The 14,518-nt window shown below is 53.6% G+C and overlaps 1 protein-coding gene and 1 long non-coding RNA gene across 5 annotated transcripts in view; one reads left to right on the top strand and one right to left on the bottom strand.

Moving 5' to 3' along the window:
* Positions 1-1,137: 1,137 nt before the first annotated feature.
* Positions 1,138-2,835, bottom strand: LOC129491365 (uncharacterized). The gene is made up of 3 exons (XR_008660531.2): positions 2,687-2,835; positions 2,490-2,588; positions 1,138-1,256 (listed from the first exon to the last, which is right to left on the bottom strand). It is a non-coding gene; the product is annotated as an uncharacterized lncRNA (long non-coding RNA).
* A 9,707-nt stretch (positions 2,836-12,542) lies between these two features.
* GFRA2 (GDNF family receptor alpha 2) overlaps positions 12,543-14,518 on the top strand; it is a 99,367-nt gene continuing 97,391 nt past the window's right edge. For 3 of the 4 annotated variants that reach the window (XM_055295558.2, XM_055295557.2, XM_055295554.2), the window contains exon 1: positions 12,543-13,290. In XM_055295558.2, the coding sequence (XP_055151533.1) occupies positions 13,251-13,290 (40 nt within the window). In that variant the 5' untranslated portion in view covers positions 12,543-13,250. The remainder of the gene's footprint in view (positions 13,291-14,518) is intronic. The other variant, XM_055295555.2, reaches the window with a different exon arrangement.

Below are 14,518 nucleotides of genomic sequence, written 5' to 3'. Positions count from 1 at the left end.
CCCTGCCCTCCTGCCTCCCAGTCCTGCAGCCACTGTGTTGGGAGGCCTGAGGGGTGACTCTCATTGAGAAATGAGACCATGAGTCCCATTCATATTTCTGGGTCTGATCCAAGGGGTGTGATGGATGGAGCATCAGGTGTGGACAGTTTGGCGAGGGCTGTGGGCAGCACCTTAGGATGTCCCCCTTTCTCAGGGCTGATGGGATGTGGAGGCCCTTCTGTAGCAGGGATTTGTTTTAATGAGTTGTCGGATTCCAGCAGGGGCTGATTGTTTTTCTTGGCACAATAGGTCTCCTCCACAAATCTCCTTCCCTGTTCTCCTTAGGGAAGTGGGGTGGTATCTGTCTTCTGAAAAGTCTTGTGGATGCCCTCACTGGACTTTTTTTTTTTTTTTTTTTTTTGACACCAGGTCTCACTCTGTCACCCAGGCTGGAGTACAGGGGTGCAATCATAGCTCACTGCAGTCTGGAATTTTTGGGCTCAAGCCATCCTCTTGCTTCAGCGTCCCAAGTAGCGGGGACTACAGGTGTACAACACCACACCTGGCTAATTATTTTCTATTTATGTAGAGATGGGGTCTCACTGTGTTGCCTGGGCTGGCCTCCAACTCCTGGGCTCAAGCCATCCTCCTGCCTTGGCCTCCCAAAATGCTGGGATTACAGGCGTGAGCCACCATGCCTGGCCCCCTGTTGAACTCTTATGGTATGGCTAGGCATAACACAAGTCATCCATGGTGTGAAGGATAGAGAGGGCTTCTCAGTCACCTCACAGAAGCCCAGATCCTACAACTGGAGGGAACTCAGAATTCATGGAACTAGGACTTGCAGATGGGTTAGATAACCTTGTGTGCCATTCCAAGTGACTGATAGTGGTGCCTAAAGCATTGCATCCAGAAGCCTTACAATATCTGCCACGATTAGGAGAGGGAGTGGCGTGTGAATACTGCAGATTCACTTTCTCGGCTCTCATTCATATCCCTTTTTCGTGGTGTGAGAGTTCTAAAGTTAGGGATCTATTATTTTATATTAGGACCTTGTCTCTCTGTTAACATTTCTTTAAAATGCATATGCCTCAGAGAGGAGTAACAAGAAGGTATTGAAGAATTCAGTGATTGATTGAGATTGATTGCAAAAAAGGGCCATTATCAGTTTTGCTGGTTCTGGAAAAGAGTTTACTGCACCAGTAACTCTTAAAATAAATAGATGATCGCTTCCCTTAGGATCCGTTTACGAGATTGTCTTCCAAGGTGGCAGCTGGCTGAAAGGAAATGGGAGAGCAGATTCGTTTGGTGGAAGGTGAGGCTGGAAGCTGGAGGTGTCCCCTAGCCAAAGTGCACCCTGCAATGGGAACACCAGGGGGCCAGAGGTACAGAGGCTCTGACTACCTGTGGGAGGGCACAAGGCCAGCTCTACCTTTTCCTCTATTTAGAAGGCACCAGCTCTTGATCTCCCACCCCGAGAGCCTTGCTTGGTTTGTTTGCATAGGACACAGGCTTTTTGTTGGGGGAGCCCTGTGTTTCCAGGACTGTTGCCAGCTCTTTATGGGCCATGCCTCCATTGCCCACTTCAGGGGGATTGGCCTGAGGACTGTAACCCCTTTGTTTCTTCAGACTAACAAGTGACTTGGTTCACTGGGCTGGAGGGTGGTGGGCAGGGGATCACACTGCTAACAGGTGAGAATGAGGCAGTTTATTGTGTGGACTGGGAATTCTAATGAGTCTGGCTCCCATGAATGCACTGAGTCTTTAAAGTCAAGAGCATAAGTCAATCTAGCTTGAATTAAAAGAACTTAAATGGTTAAAAAATCCTCTGGTCAGGGCTGGGTGCAGTGGCTCACGCCTGTAATGCCAGCACTTTGGGAGGCCGACGGAGATCGAGACCATCCTGGCTAACCTGTGAAACCCCATCTCTACTAAAAATACAAAAAATTTAGCTGGGCGTGGTGGCAGGCACCTGTAGTCCCAGCTACTCAGGAGGCTGAGGCAGGAGAATGGTGTGAACACAGGAGGTGGAGCTTGCAGTGAGCTGCGATCACACCACTGCACTCCAGCCTGGGTGACAGAGCAAGACTCTGTCTCAAAAAAAAAAAAAAAAAAGAAAAGAAATCCTCTTGTTAGATATATCAATTTTCCCTAAAGAGAATGGAAGGGGAGGAAAGAGAAGCATTTATTATGTGGGTCAGTTATACCCTAGTGAGTCCCATACAAGTAGATAAGTGGTTTGAACCAGGCTAGTGATCCTGGGCCCCAGCCCCTGTGCTAAGGTTATATTGGGTTAGAGGCATCATTTGCCAATTCATTCATTCTACATTCATTGGGCAGTTACCATGGGCCAGCCCCTAAGGCTATGGTGATGAAGAGGATGTAGGTCGTGTTTGAACAGGGCTTTGAGTTGAGTGAGGAATACAGATAAGAATGGGAGATTTCAACAGAGTGCAAGAAGAGCTAAGAGAAGCATACACAGCAGGACCTGGAGGCCTCAGTATTCTCACCTGTGAAAAGGGAAAGTTCCTTTTTATGAAGGAGCAGCACCGAGTCACTGGAGTAGCAAAAGCTGTCCCAAGTAGTACAGTGGGCAGGGAGTACTCATCCTGAAACAGAGAGTGAAGGGTGGTCCCCAGAACTCACCATGGGATGTGGGCTGCCTGGAAAAGTCAACAGGTCCTTATGTCCGCAGGGCATTGCTTACATTTCAAAGCATAGTCATATTCAGTGTCTCATTTGATTATCTTTGTCCCTTGTGACAAGGGCAAGGTAGAGGACTGTTATCCTAGAGGAACTAAGGTCACATGGTCAGCTGGTGGCTGAATCCAAGTGTACCTTGGTGGCTCATTCCATGAGATGGACTGGATGGAAGATGAATTTGGGGAGTTAGTTTGGAGCAGAGATGAGGAGAGCACTGAGATTCAACAGTACACACATCCCTCCCTCCCTCCCTCTCTCCCTCCCTCTCTTGCTTCCTTTTTCTTTTTTTCCACTAGGAAATCCTTTCTGAGGGCTGACCATGGACACTGCACTACCCCAGACTGTGCTGAACTCTTTTCTGGGCTGGCAGCAAGTCTGGGTCAAAGCTAGAACTCAAACCCTTGTCCAAGCCTCTTTCCATAATGCTGGGTGGGATGTTCTCCCAGGAGTCAGGTAGGAAGAATATGAAAGGCTGGGCCCATCCCAGGGCAAGGGAAGACTGCAGAATCCTGGGCTTCATTGCTGGGGGGAGTGCAGAGCGCCTAGCCCAGCCTGCCCCTCCCCTCCCAGGGAGGAGGGACTCACCCATTTTGTAGTGGGGAGGCAGCAGGTGCCTGTACCCCTGGGAATGTCCTATCCTGGAGCCCACTGTGCGGACTGGACATAATGGTAACTATGGTGACTATGGTGACTTTTGCTGGGGGGTGGGAGGGGGAATTGTAGCTGCTCACTGTGGCAAGGAGCAGCCTGCTGCCGTTGAAAGCAAACAGCATCTACAACAGCCAGCACTTCCGGGGAAGACATGCTGCTTTCTGCCCAAAGGCCACTGCAGTCCAAGGGACTTCCAGGATCCTCCCTATATACTGGATCCTTGTGGACATGGGAGTTAAGGAAAGGCAAATTCCGTATTGGTATAAGGAAAAACCACTCACCAGCCTGGGCAACATGGTGAAACCCCGTCTCTATAAAAGTTACAAAAATTAGTTGGGCATGGAGGTGCACACCTGTAGTAGACAAAGATGGAGATCCCATAGCCCATGGAGACCACTGGAAAGTGAGAGGCACAGGTGGCAAAGGCTTTACGTTGACCTTGGCCTGAGGATATCTCCAGAATGGTGGAGATGATGTAAACATAGGTGACCACTGTGAGTGAGAGGGGGCTGATGAGCAAGACCAGGGAGCTGAGAAAGTCCAACAGCTCAATGGCATGAATGTCAGCACAGGCCAGGTGTGCACCTCCACGCTCAACTAATTTTTGTATCTTTTGTAGAGACGGGAGGCTGAGGTGGGAGGATCACCTGAGCCTGGGGAGGTTGAAGCTGCAGTGAGCTATGATGGCACCACTGCAATCCAGCCTGGGTGACAAAGTGAGACCGTGTCAAAAAAAAAAAAAAAAAAAAAAAAAGAAAGGAAAAGAAAGAAAGAAAAAAAAAAAAAGAAAGAAAGGCCACTCAATTGTCCGAGTTATCTGTGACCGTAGATTGCGGCCCCTGAGTCAAACAAGATCCTGTCACTGGAGATGTTTATAAGAAATTGTCTTTGTTCTTAAAATTAAAAAGTATTTCATTTTATTTTACCAAAGCATTTAAGCAAAAGCTAACTCACAAATAGGGAATTTGGGGTTAGTTAGGACACCTTGGTCCAGTCCTAGATCAGCAACTTCCTGACTGTGTGATCGCTGTCACGTAGTGGGACAGATCACTTGATGCCTGGACTATACGTCTTCCCATGTGAGAGACACTGATTTCAGAGAGCTCTTGGGAGGTCCAAGGGAGGCAAACTTGCAGAAAAAAGCACCGAAGGCTGTTGAGGGCTGTGCACTTTCTGGTAGTTCATTATTGTTGTCATGGAGGCTCCTTCCAACCTACAGCAGGTGATGACTAAAATTCTACCATTAGCAATTCATTCTTTGAGGTTAAACATTGCTCTGCCACCCAGGGTTTCCTATTCTGGAAAGAGAGATAGGATACCAGGAAAGCAGGAGTGCATGGGGACAGTGGGGGGAAGGAGAGAAAGTTCTAGATGATGGGAAAAGAAGTTTCCAGAATGAAAGGTCAAGGTGAGAGGGTAGGCATATAGGTAAATGTGCTCATCTGGCCAAACTCTGGGTTAGGCCCAGGGAAGGCATGTGTCCTCAGAGAGAGACACTAGTCTCTGTTTTCTGGCCAAAGCCCCTTGGGAGCTGCCCTCTGGCTCCTGCAGTTGGACCTGTGCCTTTTGAGTGACAGTCCAGCTCAGACCTAGCCCTTGGCTAAATAGATACTGCCTGTGGAGCTGTTGGGACTGAGAGCTCTCTGCAGGGGGTGTCAGGCAGCAGGAGCCGGCTCCCCAAGGCTTGGCAGAAGGAGTCATTGTCCCTCTTCCTTGATTCTGTCTTGACCTTGGGTAACCTGGCAGATGGCCAGTGTCTTAAGAGATGAGATGGGTGTGTGTGCCCAGAAGAGAAGCTGTGAGGTTTCTCCAGGCAGCTTTCATCTGTAAACACAGCACCAACTTCAGGACAAGACTGGGGCGTAGCAGTATAGTGCCAACTACAGAGGGAGTGCAGTGTCGCTGGGGCAGCAGGGGCAGACCAGACACCCAGCTAGGATATTTTAGGCTTAGGATAGCTCGACAGAAGGGTGGTTTACTAGCTCAGCTCCTGCTGCCATCAGGCAGCTGTGAAGGGGGAAGGCGAGGAATGAGGTTTCACAGTTTTCTGGGGAAGTCTGGGATTTCTGGTGAAACAGGAATTCAGAGAAACAGCCCTTCCCAGGTCTGTCTTGGATGACACAAAGACGATGCCAGATGACTTGAGTGCTTTTTCCCTGCCCTCCATGAGCCCCTATTGTGGGACAAAGCAGCAGAGAAGCCCAGGCCTGTAGTAGGTGGATGCCTGATTTGTGGCCTGTGAGAGAGGCCAGGTTGGAATTGGAAAGCCCACTGGAGGAGTCCTTAGCTCTGCCACTTGCTGGCTATGGTGTAACCTTGGCTATGTCATGAGTGGTCTTCAAGAGTGAGTTTGTTCCCTGAGGCCAGGTGCGATGGCTCATGCCTGTACTCCCAGCACTTTGGGAGGCCGAGGTGGGTGATCACCTGAGGTTGAGAGTTAGAGACCAGCCTAGCCAACGTGGTGAAACCCTGTCTCTAGTAAAAATACAAAAATTAGCCGGGCAAGGCAGCACACGCCTGTAATTCCACCTACTCAGGATGCTGAGGCATGAGAATCGCTTGAACCTGGGAGGTGGAGCTTGCAGTGAACTGAGATCGTGCCATAGCACTCCAGCCTAGGTGACAGACTGAGACTCCATCTCAAATAAAAATAAATAAATAAAAAGAAAAAGAAAAAAGAAAAAAAAAAGACAGTGTGTTTGAGTTTGTTGCCTGAGAAGGGAAATTAATTCTCTCATGCCTCCCTCCCAGGGATGCTGTAAGGACTTCAAGATCATGGATGTGGAAGATGCTTTGTACAGCCGGGAAGTACTATAGTCACATAAGGTGGTCTTGATGGCTTCCTGTCAGAGCAACTTCCCATCTGCTTCCACGGTCTACCCACTCTGTCCAACTCCTATGGGAGCTGCAGCAGCTGCAGGTTCCTGCCTCTCTAATGGGCTACCCTGGGGCTTACAGGACTCCCTGGGATGGGTGGGGCTGCAGAGAGGTCTGCGAGGCCCTGGGGAGAGGCTGGGTAAAGCCAGAGCTCCACCTCCTGCTGGTGCCTACCTCTAAAGAGAATGATGAAGCACTGAGAACACTGACCGAAATCAATTAGAGAAATCAATGGCCCTGAGTGCAGTATGCATTGCTTCCCTCCTAGCCCAGTCCCACCTAGCCTGCCCCAGCAGCCCTGTTCATTCTTTGGGATCAGATGGTTTATTTAAATTCCTGCTGGTCTCCACTGCCAGAGTAGTGTGTTCCTTCCAGGCTGGGACTCTGGAATCTGGAGTGTGGAGGGAATGTTGGCAAGGGGTCAACCTGCCAGTAGGAGGGAGGTAGGGGCTGGGAAAGCCCATGCATGACCCAGGCCCAGGGCACCAAGCTGGGCACCTGACAGAATCCTTTCTAGGCTCTAGACTTGAACTCCAAAGCTTACGCCAGACAAGGTCCACAGTAAATTATTTTTTAAATAAAGTGGTCAGCTGGGTGTGGTGGCTCACGCCTGTAATCCCGGCATTTTGGGAAGTCAAGGCGGGTGGATCACCTGAGGTCAAGAGTTCAAGACCAGCCCGGCCAACATGGTGAAACCTTGTCTCTACTAAAAATACAAAAATTAGCCGGGTGTGGTGGTGGGTGCCTGTAATCTCAGCTACTTGGGAGGCTGAGGTAGGCAAATCACTTGAACCTGTGAGGCAGAGACTGTGGTGTTGGGTGCCTGTAATCTCAGCTACCTGGGAGGCTGAGGTAGGCAAATCACTTGAACCTGGGAGGCAGAGACTGTGGTATGCCAAGATCGCGCCACTGCACTCTAGCACTCCAGCCTGGGTGACAGAGTGAGACTCTGTTTCAAAAAAAAAAAAAACAAGTCACTCTCAGGATAAGCTTAATTTTTTTTAGAATAAAAAATAAAACAAGGTCCACAGTAAAGATTTTAAAAGTAATTTCAGGCTGGGCATAGTGGCTCAGGCCTGTAATCCCAGCACTTTGGCAGGCTGAGGCAGGAGGATCGCTTGAGGCTAGGAGTTCAAGACCAGCCTGGGTAACATATGGAGACCTCATCTCTGCTAAGTAAATAAATAAGCCAGGTGCAGGCCTGTAGTCTCAGCAACTGGTGAGGCTGAGGGGCGAGGATGACTTGAGCCCAGGAAGTCAAGGCCACAGTGAGCTATGATTGCACCACTGAACTCCAACCTGGGTGACAGAGCGAGACCGTCTCAAAAAAAAAAAAAGTAACTTTGATTCTCATGATTTTTTCACACTGTTTGTGGATAGGGAAGGGAGGAAGACGGTATCTCAGGTGTTCTGAAGGGGAATATGAACATGTGTGGGCCTGGAGAGCCGCCACTTTTCTTATTGATACAAGGCACAGAATTGACCAGTTGGGGGTGCTGGATCCTGACTGCCCGAGTTTGAATCAAGATTCTGCCACTTAAAATATGACCTTGGGCAGTTGAATCACTTCTCTTGCCTCTCCTCTCTCACTTGAAAATGAGGCTATTAATAGTACCTAATAATAGCCATCGAGTTATTATAGGAATTGAAGGAGTATTAACTTGTATCTAGCCATAAAGTTGGCTACTTTAATTATTATTTTTCCAAGGACAAAGGCTGAGCCGCTAGGCTGGTCACTTTGTCTTGGCCTGGCGACAATCCCTGTGTTCCAGCATCATGCCAATTCATCCTTACACTGCCTCTGACAACCCTCTCCCTCTGTCCACGCCCACTGCCACTCCCTGTTTGGCCCTCATTACCTCTGCCTGGGACTGTTACAATTGCCTCCTAATTGGCCTCTGGTCTCCATCCCTCACACAGTCATCAGATGAATCTTCCTAAAACAGTATTCTCATCATGTCACTTGCCTGCTCAAAAACCTTCAGTGGCTTCTGGTGCATGAGTCTGAAGACTGCAAGGCTTGGTTCTTCTCCACTTGAGCACCCCAATTGGACCCTCTAGTTCTTCCCCAACCTGTGCACTTGGCTCCTCCCACCCACTGGATTGTTCCTTTCCTGAGAACTTTCTCTTTTTTTTTTTGAGGCAGAGTCTCGCTCTGTTGCCCAGGCTGGAGTGCAGTGGCGCGATCTCGACTCACCGCAACCTCTCCCTCCCAGGTTCAAGTGATTCTCCTGCCTCAGGCTCTCGAGTAGCTGGGACTACAGGTGTGCGCCACCGCACCTGGATACGTTTTTTGTATTTTTTGCAGAAACGGGGTTTCACCCTGTTGGTTAGGCTGGTCTGGAACTCCCGACCTCAGGTGATCTGCCCACCTCTGCCTCCCAGAGTGCTGGGATTACAGGCATGAGCCACCGCACCCAGCCTCCTGAGAACTTTCTAACCACTGTACTCTTGCCTCTGCTATTTGCTTGCCTGGAGTGTCCTCCTCTGTGCTCAGCCAAATTCTACCCATCCTTCCAGCTCCATCTTGAATCCTACCCCTAGCAAGTCCTCTCTGATTGCACTCCTGAAATCCAGTGGTACCAACTCTTCCTTTCTCCCACTGTGCCTTTGTTGTTTTCAGTATCTTCTCATAGCTACATGCCTGACTCTATAAATGCTTTCACGGGAGGGGCAGTCTTGCTGTATTCCCCACAGCCTTTGGCACTGCTGGGGCCAGAGAAGTCGTTCAATAAGTCTGTGCTGATGGATTGATTGCGGGGTGCCCTGGATCAGGCTCTGTCCCATGGCAAAGGACACTTCCACCTTGCCAGTTCTGTGGCTCCTGACAGTATTAGCTGGATGTGAGACACCTTCTTTTCACTCCTGGTCGACTTTTATCTCTGCGGTCAGGGAACCCTCAGCCTTCCCTTCACAAAGGAATGAGACTGTGGTCAGTGAGCAGTGTGGCCCAGGCCTAGGTGCGCATGTGTGTGTGTGTTGGGGTGGGGCTGCAACGCCCTCCCCTCCACTGGTCCTTCTTCCCTCTCCTGCTGTCCAGAGAACCCACTCCATAAGCAGAGAGGACTAGAGAGATAAGAGAAAGGGAAGGAATGGAAGGTTTCGGTGTTGCCTTTCCCTCCCCTGCAGATTCGGACTCTAGGATCTGTGATGGGGAGGGGCTGTGGGCAGGAGGCTCAGCTGCTGCTGAACTCAGGAGCGCTGGAATGAGCCGGGAAGGCTGTAAAAGGACTCAGGCACTACGGAATGTGTGTCGGGGAGCCTAGGGCTTGCTTTCTACCTGCTAGAGACTTCGCCTTTTCCTGTGACTACCTCTTACGACATCTGCTGAATAGTCTGTGTTGCCCTTGAACCCCCATAGCTTTTTGTTTCTGCTTCTCATTTGCCCCTTAGGTTTTATTGCCTTGTCATAGGTCCCTAATTATTCTTCTAGAACCCAGAGCAAAGCAGTAAACAACTTTATATGGGCCAGGCATTGTACTAGCCGCTTTGTGTAGTATCTTATGTAATTTCTACAACGTTGGTTTATTATTTTTGAATCCCCATTTTATAGATGAGATAACTGAGGTTCAGAAGTCCTTTTATCCATAAGGTATGTGTTCAACTGTGTTTCCTCTGTAGATCCCGGCACAAGGTGGGGGGGGGGGGTCTTCCTCATGGCAGATGCTCAGGAAATAAGGGATGATGCCATTTCTAAGAGCAGTTTGGGTTGAGTGTTGGGGTGGGCAGAGGGTGGGGTGTCATGGGATATGTTTGTATAGGCAGTAGGTAAGAGAGGGTCTAAGGTCAGAGCACCCTGCAGTCACAGCTGAATGCTGGTGGTGACTGATTGGTGTTCTCTACTGTCCTTGGGATGGCTGGGTGGTCTTGAGTCCCAGAAGGGCCACTTACCTCTTGCTACCGGAATCCTCTTTCCAACTCCCGTGGGAGCTCAGTGAGAACCATCCCCAGGGCTTCATTGCTGCTTTCTCAGCCCCGTTTTCTGGATAGGTGGGAGGGGAGAACTACATATATGATTCAGAGAGTTTCCCTCATTATGCTCAAATGAAGTTAAAAGAAAGTGAAATTCTTTTTTTGTGGGGAAGGGGAGAGGGATATGCTGAGTAGAAGTTCTGGAGTTTGGAGCAGGGTCCTTGGAAGAGGGAAGGCCTGCGTGAGATTCCGAAATGGGTGGTGGTGGGGAGTATTTGGACAACCAGAAGTCCCTGGAAGTCGGGGAGCTGAGAGGGGGGAGAACATTCATTTAGGCCAGGCTTCCAGCCTCGGGCCTCCAGGCCAAGACTGCCTGGCAGTGTAATTCCTGTCAAGTTTTATCTTTTAACCCACACTTATCCGAAGCCGGTTCCTTATGCTCCCCAATTTTTGGAAAAAAAGCCAAGAGACCTTGTCAGATGCGAAGTCACTTCCTAGAACAGGAGAGGCTTGGAGGAATGACAGGGAGGGCAGGCCTGAAGGGGGCTTTCCCCACCTCCAATCCCTAAGCCTTCTGTCCCAGACTCGTCACTACCCAGCTAGGGCCTAGGCTCTAAGCAGGCACAACTGGATGGCTGGGGGAGAAGATGGAGGGAGGAAGGTTGATGCCCCAGGACGGACCACAGTAAAGAGGCGTTCATAGGAGACTCGCTCTCTGTGCTTCCAAGGCTGGGAGCAGCCGCCTTCCCGCCTAAATCCGCAAGATGGAAGTTGCTCCCTCTAGCTTTCCCAATAGCTAAGGCTGCTGGTTTTGTGAGTGACCCCTCCCTTCTCGTCCAAGTCGATTTCTAGCATTTACTGGATTCCAGAGTCTTGTTATTTAAGAATGCATCTTAAACGGTACTACCAAATTCATGTTACGTGCAGCCCAGATTCAGTTTTGGGCAGCACGAAAAGTTTCTGAGGCGCTGCGTGTACCCCACCCTAGGACACCGTGTGTGCGCGCCAAGCTGATTGCGAGGAACGTGGCGCGAGGGCCGGGGGATGCCGGGCAGCTCCTCGGCATCCCGGGTGCCCGGCTGCGTGGGTGTGAGCCCTCGCGCGACCGCGAGCCCGCGCCTCTCCCGCTCTCGCCGGAACGTAACTGCAGCAGCACCTCTCCTCCAGCCCTTTCCCAGCCAGATGCTTCCTTTTTGGTCCTTCTGGGCGTTTATTGTAAATTCTGTGACCGAAACGCGCCGATGAGCCCGGCCCACCGACAGACGGATCAATCGCCCCCTTCCCGGCTAGGGGAGGAGGAACCCCCCCACCCCGGAGCCTCGGGAGCCGGGAGCTGCCTCGGGACGAGCTCCTCGGAGCCCAACCGGCTGCGGAGCCCCGGCCCGGGTCGGTCTCGGGGTGCTCCTGCCAGGGTGGGGTGCGAGCCCCTGCCCGATCCCTCTGGGGCGGTTCAGGCAGGTTTGCCGGCCTCCGAGGAGGTGGTCAGGGCGCCCTGGCCCAGCAGGCTTCTTCCCGAGCCGGGGGAGGGGAGACCGACTGGGGAAGGGGCGTCTCGAAAGGGTGGAGGCCAGGGCGGGCGGGAGGCGAGCGCGCCGCGGGCGTCAGGGCAAAGTTCCCGAGGTCCGCGCGGAGAGCACACGTGTATGTGCGCACGGGGCTAGGCAGGGGCCGGCAGGCTGCGTTGGGGTCGGGGGCGCGCGGGGCCGGCGTTGGAGGGGATAATTCCTTTCCCTGGCACCATCGGAGAGACGCTCTGTCGGCCTCGGCTCCTGGGCGCAGGGACGCCTCAGCCCACGGAGGGTGGAGCCCCCCTTCAGACCCCGGCCACCGGCTGGGGTTTTTCTAGCGCCCTGCCCCCCGCGCCCCCGGATGGCTCGGCGCCACGGACTCCGCGCCCTCCAGCCTCAGCTCAGCTCCCCAGGCTTCCCAGACCCCGCGGCGCAGGAGGCGGGGGCGGGGGCAGTGGGGGTTGGAGGGCGAAGCCGGTCCCCAGGGTGGGGAGCGCTGCGGGGGGAGGAGGAGGAGGGTGCCGATGCTTGAGTGGGTTGGAGCCCGAGCCGTAGCCGGGTGAGCCAGTCAGTTTCCGGCCAAGGCAGCAGGTCAGTCCCAAGAAGGGCGGGCGATTGAGCCGAGGGAGCCGGCGGCTGGGCTCTCCCCTCGGCCCGCGATCCCCGGCGCCGCCGCCGCCGCCGCCGCCGCGGCCACTGTCTTGTCGCCGCCGCCGCTGCAGACCATCGCAGCTCCGCCGCGCTCCCGCGCCCCGCGCCGCCAGCCGCCTGGGAGCCCGAGCGCCGAGCCCGGGGCGGAGGAGAGGGGCGCTGGCGCGAGAGCCGCGGCGAGGGAGCCGCGAAGGGGGAAGGGGGCGGGCGGAGGGAGGAGCAGGGAGAGTGGGAGAAGGGGGAGGGAGAGAGGAGAGTGAGGGAGAGCTGGAGAGAGCGAGAGCAAAGAGCGAGCGAGGGAGAGGAGAGAGAGAGGAGAGAGAAAGACACACGCACGCAGAGACACACGGTCACTGGAATTCCATTAGGAAAAAGTGAGCCGAACAAGGGTTAGCGGGAGAAGATTTTTTTGAATCTTGTCTTCGTCTTGGTGCGAAAGAAGCGACTCCAGTCTCTCGTCCTCGAAGCTCCGACTGGATTGTTCCTGGGCGCTGACACCCGTCTGTGGATTTCTTTTCTATTTGCATTTTATTCCGACCCCCTCCCTCGCCGCTTCCTTCCAGCCCTTCACTCGCAAATCGCCTCTCTCCCCACCTCCCCAGGCCCCTCCTGGGAAGCTCAGGGGAATTGGACCCGCGGGGACTGACGCCTTCCCGGACGATTGGAGGGGAGGGGTGACCCCAGGACTGGGCTGTTGGCTTAGAAAGCCGATACACAGATACGCATATATTTGATTGTAGCGGGCAAGGGGGGCGTCGAGAGGCGGCCCACCGCCCGCCTCTCACCCCACCCCCTCCAGCCAGAGGCGAGAATCGCAGGACTCGGGATCTTCATCGGGTGGACTAGCTGGGATCTCCGCATTGGATTTGGGGCTGATTACCACTGCTTGGCTATTATTATTGTTGTTGTTATTATTATTATTTTTTTTACCCAAGGGAGAAAGACAAAAAAAGGTGGGATTTATTTAACATGATCTTGGCAAACGCCTTCTGCCTCTTCTTCTTTCTAGGTGAGTACCTGCGGGCGGCGAGCTCGTGGGGGGAGGCGAGAAGCCGGGGAGGCGGGGGGGCGAGCGGAGCGCCGGCGGGGGGCTGGCCGGAGGCCCGCGAGGAGAGCGCGCCGCGGAGCGAGCCGGGCCCTGCGCTGGCGAACCGAGCGGGGCCGGGCGGCAGGGACGGTGATGAGGGACCAGAGCCGCGGCTGGCTGGCGACGCGGGGGGATCAGGAGGGAGACTCAACATCCGAACCAGCCCCGCAGACACTGTGCACGCACACACACACCCGCGCTCTCTCACAGGCCAGTATAGCGCGCATCTCCTCCGAAATAATGGGTTCGAATTGCGGCAACTTAAGGAAAAAAATAACCAACTCTTGATCTGCAAGAAGGGAGGGAGGGAGAGGCTCCTAGGCGGGGAGAGAACAGTCCTGCCAGGTCCGCCTTTCCTGGTCTGCTCCCCGAGTCGGTCGTGGTGGAGGGTGCGGGTTTCTCCGGCGGCTCCCGCTTGGACATCGCGCGGGGAGCGCTGGCAGTCACTCGCCACCTGCCAGCCGCGCCTGGCAAACGCAGCCCGCGTCCCCACGCCCTGAGCCCCTAACAGGCGGCTCCACTCCCCGGAACACTTTTCAAGTTTCTCCCCACCGAGCCCCGAGCCAGATGGGTGGGCGGGAGCGGAGGGTTTGAGCAGCCGTTCCCGGCCTTCCCTCCTCCACCTCTGGGGGCTGCGGACCCCCGTGGCTGGTGGGAAGAGGCGGGAGAGAGGCCAAACTTTGCTTCCTTCGTTGAAGAGGGTAGGAAGCGAGGGAGGAAAAACGGGTCTGAACAAAGACCATTGCTCCTTCTGTAAGCCCCCCCATCCCCCCCGCCTCCAGGACAGGGAGAAGAGGCTGCCTGGCGCCCCTGAGCCCCACGCAGTTTCTTTTCCACACAGAATTCCCAGCCCCTCGCTCCCTTTTAAGCTAGGGGAAATCGTAGCTGCTTGGGAAATGGGTCTAGAGGAGGCAATCTCTGGAGGGAGGTGAGGAAAGGCGATTGTTTGCAAGGCTGTGTGTGCACCACCGGGAGTCCTAGGCAGGGCTGCTGCCAGGGAGTAGATGCTCCCATAGAGGGAGCCGGGTAACTACTGTGTGTGTGTGTGTGTGTGTGTGTGTGTGTGTGTTTGTAAGGAGCACACGTCTGCTTCAGTGAGGGTGCAGTTCTACCACCGTGGCTTGCTGTGTAGCCAGTGTTGAGCCAGGCT

This window comes from Symphalangus syndactylus, chromosome 10 (genome assembly GCF_028878055.3).
Source record: "Symphalangus syndactylus isolate Jambi chromosome 10, NHGRI_mSymSyn1-v2.1_pri, whole genome shotgun sequence".
Classification (NCBI taxonomy): domain Eukaryota; kingdom Metazoa; phylum Chordata; class Mammalia; order Primates; family Hylobatidae; genus Symphalangus; species Symphalangus syndactylus.
This window is presented reverse-complemented; position numbering and strand designations above follow the sequence as displayed.